Genomic DNA, 10,303 nt, shown 5'->3' with positions numbered 1-10,303 from the left:
TGATAAAGAAGTAGCGCAAAAGCACTAAATTTAGACTACTTGGAGGGTTTTCACAAACCTCTCCTTAAAAGTCTCATTGTTCTGCTTATATACAAGTAAAGCAGCCTATCTCAGTCCTGCAATGGGTACATTAACATCACATAACGTGTCATTTGAGAAAAAATCTCAAACACACACACACACACACAGATGTTTTCTGACGGTTAACTCTGTATTTATTTTCATGTTCACAACAAAAACTTGTCAGCATCTGCCTTTAAACATGCAAACAGTAAACAAAAAAGGACATGTGTGTCTGTTTGTTATCATGTTTTTATATGAATAGGTTATTTTCATTGCCATTAAAGTGCAATTACTGAACATAAACACGAGCAAATCAACTCTACATTTATTATAATATATAATACATGTTTTCTTTAAAATTCTTTAAAACTTTATTCTTTTATTTTTATTCATACATGCTTTTAGAAGGATTTAAATAAAATACAATCCCGTTTATTTGAATGTATTTTCTACACATTAGTTACAGTAGGTGTCAGGATTTGTGTACAAATGCAAGACGTCCTTACATTTTGGTGTTCAGTGGGGAAATTATACGGAAATGTGCAGATGAACGTGCTGTTTGTATGGTTTAACTTACACTAGGTTTTGTCATCGCTTGCACAAGAGTGCATATGGCAAAAAAACTCGGACAGTGTGTGAAATGACCATTAATAGTGTTCAAATAGACAATACTGTGACACTTACTTCAGGTTGGATCTTGAATTCCTGTACGCTGAGATGTCAGCTCGTTTATTGAACAAAGCATGCATCACATTATGAAACTATTCTTTTTGACCTCTTGGAGTGAAAACATAGACCGAACTTGAAGCCGCCATGCATGATCTGCCTCCGATATCTCGCACAATGCACACGCGCCCTCATCTGCTTCTCCTGTCATCTACGCGCGGTCGCGCGCGCTAAAGGATGACCGCGCGGTCGCGCGCGCTACAGGGTGACGCAGCCTGTCTCGCGAAACTTTCGAACACGCCCTATAAACTTAAAAAATATATATTCATTAATTATTACCAGTTGAAAGTAGCGCAGTAACGCCGCCGAATGTAGTGAAGTAAAAGTACAGTTTTTTCACTAGAAATGTACTTGAGTAAGAGTAAAAAGTACCCATCATTAAATTTACTCTAAAAGTACTAGTTACCCAAAAAATTTACTCAAGTACATGTAACGAAGTAAATGTAATTCGTTACTACCCACCTCTGGTAATGTCCATCATCATGCATCATGAAATGATAAAATATGTACCCCCGGTTGTTAAAAAAATACTTAGCCTATGCCTAAATATATTTTAATAGCCTACCTTTATTATTACAAAAATATATGTGGTGTATGACTATGATTGAATGAAAACCCACAGTTTGCAGTATCCATGTGAAAGCAGCCATGGTATGACGGCAGTGCGATCACCACCCACCAGCTATATGGAGAGGAGTGTGATCGAGCCAAATCAGTGAATGTGTGTGTTCTCGCTAAATTACTCTCAAACATAAGATTGTTTTGCATGTAGCATATGCCATATCACGTAGGCCTAATATTTGAATCGTTAGTCCGAAGTTATGAATTACTGTATAGATAATTTGTAATTTCCCATGTTTTTAGCAAATAAGTCATACATACCATGTAATATTAAAATAGTTAGCCCTTAGTTATAAAATACTTACTGCATAAATTATTTGTATTTTTCCTGGTTGTTACCCCTTTGTTCCCCAAATATTATAAATTGTTCCCTTATAATTACATGCATGTACTTCATAAGTATACTATAATTACAGAAACATACACTGTAAATTCGCTGTACTTACGCAGTACTTTCCGGGCTGTAATCTAAAGCGTTACCATTTCAAATTAATTTTTTTTTTATTTTAAAATACTTTTACTTTGTTTCGGTTTCATAAAATGCCAACAAACCTAAATAAAGTTTGTACACTTGTTACATTCAAATGTGTAAGGAAGGGGTGTGACATAACATCATTTATTAAAAATATTTATTTATTGGGTGAGGCAATAAATCTATGCCGTGCAAAAATCAGGTGGTTAATTTACAACAAAATGTGTTTAGTTAACAAAGTGTGGATGTTGTTTTCAGTATTTACAGGTATAAACAAATAAACACAGCTTGTAAGGTGTAAAGGGGTTTGGTAAATGCAGGTGCTCAGGGGTAAACAAGTTTCATTTTCTCTGAAAGTATACTGATCACAGATATGGTTTCGTTAAAGCTTAACGTGCAATTCAAAAATAAATTTTGAGGTGTGTTGAACAAAATATCTTTTAATTCAATTGGATAAAATGAAAGAGGTTTAGAATAAGGATAAAAACATTATCAGTTTTAAAGCGAGTACTGTTAATTGCTGATGTATGCTCATGAATAGGCCAACCAATATTTTTTCCTAAATAAATGTTCATAATATTTTGAACATTCAATAAATTGACAAGTGCACTTCCGCTTACGATTTACTTTAGCTATTTAATTTAATTTATTTTTCATTACAATTTATTCACTTTAAATAAATTATAATATAAAATTATAGGATTAACAGGAAGTGTAGTTGCTAAACACCCCAGGAACAGTTTAAAAAAGTCTTAACTCACAACTCCAGAGGTTCACGGATCGGGAAGGGGGAAGAAGGATGGTGAACTTGTGAGCATGTTTTTAATTGATGATGGCTGTGCCTCAGAGTCAGACTCAGTCTCCATTTTTTGAATTGGAAAGCGCACATCTAAAAGTTCATTTTCAGTGTGTCTGGTATGCACGTGCATCGCTGCGTGCGCACTGCGCTGTCATGACAACAACAAAAAAGTTGACAACAACCTAGTCAGCCGTTGAGGGGTGGGTGTGACAAAAGTAGCGTGCGAGTAGAGAACTAGCTTGAAATGTCAAGCAGTGGTGTAGCGTCTGGGCATGCAGGGTATGCCCTGGGCCCGCCCCAGCTTTTAATACTTTTTTTTTGTGACCTTTGTGGCCGCAATAAATATATTTTGTATGCATATCATGTGTAGTGATTTCTTATTTCTCCATAATGTCTAATTTCTCCGTCATTTCTTGTTTGCGTTTATTTTTTTCACTCCGCAGCTGCCGTAAACTACTACGGCATCATTTTTTACATGACGCATCGCGGGCCAAAACAAAAAAAGAACACACAGTGTGAGAGGTTACTATAGCGGCTATTTACATGAACATTAAGGATGGACAAATATAAACATAAAAGTGGGGCCTTAAAGAGAAAAGAGAAGGCGGAGAAGGTAGTCACGAGTCAAAAACTACCCAAAACATTTAGTTTTTCTTTATTTAAATCTACCCTTTAAAGTAAAAAAGTAAAGTAAAAATATTTGACTTCCTTATTAAAAGTATATGTTGTTAACAGACCTGCGCGCCACAGTTAACAGTGCCAACGGGCAAGGTTGAGGGGGGCTTTGGCTTAAGGGGGCCTGTACATTTTTTTTGCATATGGGCCCAGGACTGACTTGCTACGCCACTGCTGTCAAGTAATGTTCGTTTGGCTGTGAACTTTTTTTGAGCAAGCATTGATTATGTGTGACACGGTCTCAATTTGCAGGGCTTCAAATGCTGTGTGCACACTCGATACACGGGACGGGTTGTCACTCTAACTTTATATAGCTTTAAAAAAGCCAGACATCAAGTGTATTATTATTACAGCTAAACGTTTGACTAAGTTGGTGCTTTTTTCCGCGCTCTGTTAAGCTGCTGAAAGCATTTAGGCCAGAATTTCAGAATTCAGATCTGGTCTGTTATGCTTTTCATATGCATATTTTGCTATAAATAACCACTGATATCCATCTGTGCCTTGTGTTTTTTACCTTTTACTTATTTTATATAACATTAATTCCTGATTCCCGCCTTTCTAGCCCACATCGCTTATGATTGGCTTTATCTTTACTCGCTGTCTGACGTAGGCTGCATTAGAGACAGAGCACAGTTATACAAATTTGAAAGGTTTTCAGGTTATGATGCGCTGCGCTCTGTCTCTATTGGAAGAACGCAGCGCGAAATCTCTGTCAACAAGACGTGATGTGCCTCATCATGTCATACTTGCAGGCTACCGGTGGTGAGAAAGAAAACGTTCTTATATCAACCGTTTTATTCACAAAATACCGGACAAGTTGTGACATATAGATTCAGGAACAGTGTTTTCTCATAATATATGATAATCCCATAATAAGCGGATGAGCACATTTTTGTGTCTGGACTCGTTTATATGTACAGTATAGTGCACACTGAGCTGTCTGTACAGTATGTAGTAAGCAATTATATTTTTTGTTTGTTGTTTCATTCACTGACAAGCTGTGTAATATCGCATTTATCATTGCAGGCGATTCAATAATTGACTTGCTTGTCGGTGAACTTCAGCTCTGTGTGCTGCTAAAATACCAGATGTGCATAACAATCACATGCGATTTATCGTGCAGCTCTAGCTTATTGTATATTTGTTGTTTTTGACCTGTAACCTTTATAAATAAGATTATAGCAACAGAAATACTATTTTAAATATTGTTCAAGTAAACATCAATAAACCTATGTGACTATGTGGCTCTAAAGACAATTTTACTTATGTCCCCACCAATGTCAAAATCAAATTTACGCCCCTTTTATTTAAGTTTCCTTTACTCATCAAAGCCTCGCCCCCTCTTTTGATCGTTCATATAAAAGTCACTGAAAGGGTTTGTGATTTTATTCACCTCCTGACAGACCAAAGATGGAACTGAAAATCTTCATTGTTCTCTTCTGCGCTCTTTTCACTGGAGGTACAAAACACAAAATCCTATTTAATGTTTTATTAGTTACAAAATATATTTCTACCTCATTTTTTTCTACCTTTTTTTCAGGACATTCACTCAAATGTTATGAGTGTACAGGTCCAATAGGTTCTTGTGTAAACAAAGAGACGACGTGTCCAAGCTTTGCCAACGTATGTTCAACTCAAACAACTGTGACTGGTGAGTTCAGTATATGATGGAGGATAAATTTACTGAAATATTATAGACTACCAATGGAAATTAGGGTCATTTAACATGAATGTTAGCTTAACTCAACTGAATTTTTTTTCATTATCCTAAACTGTAAAAAAAACCTAAAAAGCTCATGTGTAGTGCATCTGACATGTTTTCTTGCAAATTGTCATTTTTTATTAATTCTGAACAAATACTGCCATGAAACCGTTATTTCTGAATGGCGTGAGGCTGGGATTAAGCGGATTTGAAGTGAAAGTATTTGATGGTGTCAGCAATAAGGTACGAGAGGCTGTGCTGTATCGTGAATAAGTAACGGCTGAAGGGCGTTGTTAGGCATGACGCGAAGCGTTGTTTGCGCACTCACACCAGTTAAAGGAAAATTATTTCTAAATCTATAAAGTAATTTACATGTTTTTAATTTGAGCAATGTTTGGGGTGTACATACACTTTTAAAACAAATGTGTTATTTTTGGAACAACACACTTTGTGTTGTTTTAACACATCTTGTATTGATCCCACTGTCTGTAAAAGTGCCACAAATTAGATATTTTATCATCATTTAAATTTCATGTTCATGATTTTTTTAAAGAAAAACTGCATTACTTCATTAATATTGTAAACAGTTTTTATCAGTTTTATGTTACTTGATATTAAAAGGTGTCCAAATCATGTGTGTATGCGTCATTTAAATTTACTTTATCCTCTAAGGCAAATGTACTTAAAAACTATTTACATTTAAACACCGCATCTTTGGTCGTCTTTACAGCTGCCATCGACAACAATTTAAATTATAATAAAATATGTAATTTGTAGCACTTTTACAGACAGTGGGATCAACTATAATAATAAAATAATACTGTATATAATGTAGATAGTAATATTATGTATAGTTATATTACCGTAATTATTGCCTCATTACCTTACTACAAATCTCTGATAAAAATGTATGAACTTCTTATCCTCCTCTATCTCTCTATCAGATATCTGTTGTATGGGTGCCACAAACATTTCTCAAATTAAAACAACATGTAAACACATTTTATTTTCAAATATATATATTTGGCTTATATATTTCTATGAGCTTTGTTCGTGCCGCTCCATAAACGTTTAACTGTGAAGTCCACTTCCCCCAAATAATATAGTAAAAAATCAAGCTATATAGGCTATTTTAGTTCCGTCCAAATTATTACAAATTTTAGTATTACAAATGTTTTTCAGGGGTTTAGTTTCATGCAAAAATAGCATTAAAAACAACAGAAAGGAGAGTAAAGAAGGACTCAAGACCTATTTATACTGTAAGTGGAGATTTTTGCACGCACTTAGAGTGACATCTGTGAAAATAAGCAATTTCAATTACTGACTAGTAAAATTTTCAGTGCTATCAAGGAATTATTAAACCTAAGCATAAGAGTCTGATAAATAAATGCTCATTTACAAGAAAACATGTCAGAGGCACTTAAAGGGTTTTGCATCTGAACTCCTCCTAAACTAATGCAAGTGAAATGAGTTTCTTCAAAGCAGAATATTTGTGTATGTATATTATCTATGAAATGACTGAAATTCTGACTCATGAGTAAAAATCTGTGTTGTTTTTCATTTCTTATTTTCTTATAAACTGATAATTACCAGGTACACACACACACACACACACACACACACACACACACACACACGCTTTACAAATCACAATGGTCTTGTGTTAAGCATTAAGCATATTATTTTTTTAGGTGACAATGTATCTTCAATGCAGATTAAGAGTTGTACAGTGTCGGAGGCTTGTACAAGTTCATCTATTAACTTCGGAGTTACAAGGACAGTTACATCTACACAATGCTGTAACTCAGACCTTTGTAATAGCAAATACGCCCCAGGTATGTCTTTGATACACATCACTATATACATACACACATACATATATACACACACACACACACACACACACATATATACATACATACACACACACAGTACATATGGCATTAAGCTTATGTATTCCATAAAATAAAAAAATCTGATTTGTTTCATCTACAGATTCCAGCGCTAACAGCCCCAATGGAAAACAATGTTACTCCTGCGATGGACTGAGTTGCACCAACAAATTAAAGTGTATAGGAAACGAAGACTACTGCATTAAAGCTACAGGTGAGAATCAAGTCATTTTTCTGCATTATTATAGTTGATTGGGTTAAATTTTTAATTGCACTATTTGTAAGTGCATACCAATAGGACATACCAATATGTGATAACATGAATCAGAGAACATGGTTTTCTAATAACCTGTAATCACAGAAATATATTTATCATATAGGCTATTTACGATAAAATTGTGAAATCCATAACCATGAGTATAATGTATGTATTCTGTATGTGTTTTATCAGATTTCTGTGTTGTCAAGTTTTTGAATGATTCACTTAATACGCTTTTGTTTTCTTTACATTAGTACCTGCTGAGTCTGGGCCTCAGACTCTTAAAGGATGTGCCTCTAAATCTGTCTGTGATTCCACATCATCACAAGCGAATGCAGGTTTCACGGGCTCATGCTGTCAGGGGAATCTGTGTAACGGTGCTAAGAGCGTCACCCAGAACCTCATCTTTCTTTTATGGCCGCTCTTCTTCTACATTCTGCTTCACTGAATTCAGCAGAACTTCACTCTACAGCAGTAATGAGAGATATTTTGGTGGGATTAGTAAAATAAAAAAAGAGTATTTTTATGATTTATGCATCTTATCACTCCAGCAGCAGTATGTGATATATTTTGGATTTAAAAACAATGTTTAATTTAATATTGCTAAATTTTCATTGTATTTTTGGTGTTATATTAGAAAAAATACTGCAAATAGAGAAAACATGAAATAAAATGTAACCACACCACTATACACTTGTTTCTTTTTTTTTCAATGAGCCTTTACAAGCCTTAATATTTGACAATGATATTATAAAGAGCATAGTTTCTAAACGAAGTTTACTAACTGTAATTATTTATATGCATTAGCAGATAGTCATACATAGGCATCTGCATACATTTTTCAAAGGACACAATTCCAGTGCTTTTAACACAATCAACATTGCAAAAAAAATGAGGGGAAGGGGTAATGCAGATTTGTTCCTCAATGATCTCCTTGGTCAATGATCACAGCCCCATCCAACAGCGGGTAATACGGTGTACATTTTAGGACATCCTCAGATGTCAGAGTCAGCTATCATATGAAAAAAGTCAGGTCTCAGGAAAACCACTGTCAGAAAAAACAGTGTCAGACGAAAAAGCCTCAGACAACACGCTACCAGAGTGAGGTATCAGACATCAGATAAAAAAGTCAGGTCTCAGGAAAACCACTGTCAGAAAAAAACGTTGTCAGACGAAAAAGCCTCAGATGAAAAGATATCAGAGTCGGTTATCAGACATCAGATAAAAAAGTCAGGTCTCAGGAAAACCGCTGTCAGAAAAAAAACGGAGTCAGACGAAAAAGTGTCACATGACATGAAAAGTTATCAGAGTGAGGAATCAGACATCAGATAAAAAAGTCAGGTCTCAGGAAAACCACTGTCAGAAAAAAACGGAGTCAGACGAAAAAGTCCCACATGACATGAAAAGTTATCAGAGTCGGGTATCAGACATCAGATGAAAAGGAGTAAGGTCTTGCCAAGGGCGTAACTTTGGGTCTACCATTGGGGGGGTTAAACTCACGCCATATTTATTTATTTATTGAATCATTTTCTTGTGTAAAAGGTAACATGCTAATGTGCCGTTCCTGTATTAGAAATACATTGTGATACTTTTACTGATTTAGACTACTTAACTTAAATGCAGCTGTTCACTTAACTATTTATGACACAGTAGTTAAATTAAGTGTTCAATAGTTCATCAAAAAAGAAAAAAGAACTTAAAGATTAATCAATTGCATCACTGTATTGGCACCTACATGCAGAAAATGTATTATGAATGTAATAGAAATGTATTCTTTATGCTTCAAGCAATGACTTTATGATTTTCATTATTTGTCTGGCATGTCATTTTTATATGCTGAAATATGAACTTGAACAGGATGTCTGTGGTAAGGCCAGCTAAAGCTAAAGTTTTTTTCAGTCGTTTGTCCAACCAGTTGTCACATTTTCAAAACTCTGTACACAATTAGCACAGCATCGTTTTTTTGTGGCCATACCATTCACACATTTCATATCGTTTTCACACAATGTGCAGTCAGTAAACACATTTCCACAATGCTTACATTTTCTTAACAGACAAGCTATACCTCCCAACAAAACTATGGATTATTTTTGTAGTATTTACAAATGTTAACACACAACATCTCACAATAGCAAAAACAATATTCCAAACCTTAGATACAGTTTAAAAACCTTTATGTTGGGTAAATTGGGCCAACCACAGCTGATTCCAGTAGACTTTTACATTGATACTTTGTAACATTGTAATGTCTGGATGAGGAAGAGTAAGAGCAAGGGGCACAGGTAGAAGAGCAGGCCCAGTGAGAGATGCAGTGAGAGGTGCAGGAGCAGTGAGAGATGCAGTGAGAGGTGATGTGAGAGGTGCAGGAGCAGTGAGAGATGCAGTGAGATGTGCAGGAGCAGTGAGAGGTGCAGTGAGAGATGATGTGAGAGGGGCAGGTGCAGTGAGAGATGCAGGAGCAATGAGATATGCAGTGAGAGGTGCAGGACAGGGACAGATGCTGTGAGAGGTGATGTGAGAGGTGCAGGAGCAGTGAGAGGTGCAGGATCAATGAGAGATGCAGTGAGAGGGGCAGGTGCAGTGAGATATGCAGTGAGAGGTGCAGGAGCAGTGAGAGATGCAGTGAGAGGTGCAGGAGCAATGAGAGATGCAGTGAGAGGTGCAGGAGCAGTGAGAGATGCAGTGAGTGGTGATGTGAGAGGTGCAGGAGCAGTGAGAGATGATGTGAGAGGGGCAGGTGCAGTGAGAGATGCAGGAGCAATGAGATATGCAGTGAGAGGTGCAGGACAGTGACAGATGCTGTGAGAGGTGATGTGAGAGGTGCAGGAGCAGTGAGAGGTGCAGGATCAATGAGAGATGCAGTGAGAGGGGCAGGTGCAGTGAGATATGCAGTGAGAGGTGCAGGAGCAGTGAGAGATGCAGTGAGAGGTGCAGGAGCAATGAGAGATGCAGTGAGAGGTGCAGGAGCAGTGAGAGATGTGCACACACTGTGCACACACTGACTTCTTAATTAAGAGGTCCAATTTGTCCAGATGGATGTGACACACTGCAACATGGTTCAACATGGTTCAGCCTCTGTCATAGTTGTGCGTAA

General features: G+C 36.4%; 1 protein-coding gene across 1 annotated transcript; it reads left to right on the top strand.

The window, feature by feature from the left end:
• Positions 1 to 4,699: 4,699 nt before the first annotated feature.
• On the top strand, positions 4,700 to 7,890 carry LOC135721524 (phospholipase A2 inhibitor gamma subunit B-like). The gene is made up of 5 exons (XM_065243828.2): positions 4,700 to 4,815; positions 4,897 to 5,007; positions 6,750 to 6,893; positions 7,054 to 7,164; positions 7,464 to 7,890. Exons 1-5 carry the CDS (start codon positions 4,767 to 4,769, stop codon positions 7,655 to 7,657), a joined length of 609 nt encoding a protein of 202 aa, XP_065099900.1. The 5' UTR covers positions 4,700 to 4,766; the 3' UTR covers positions 7,658 to 7,890.
• Positions 7,891 to 10,303: the final 2,413 nt, after the last annotated feature.

This window comes from Paramisgurnus dabryanus, chromosome 18, assembly GCF_030506205.2.
Source record: "Paramisgurnus dabryanus chromosome 18, PD_genome_1.1, whole genome shotgun sequence".
Classification (NCBI taxonomy): domain Eukaryota; kingdom Metazoa; phylum Chordata; class Actinopteri; order Cypriniformes; family Cobitidae; genus Paramisgurnus; species Paramisgurnus dabryanus.
This window is presented reverse-complemented; position numbering and strand designations above follow the sequence as displayed.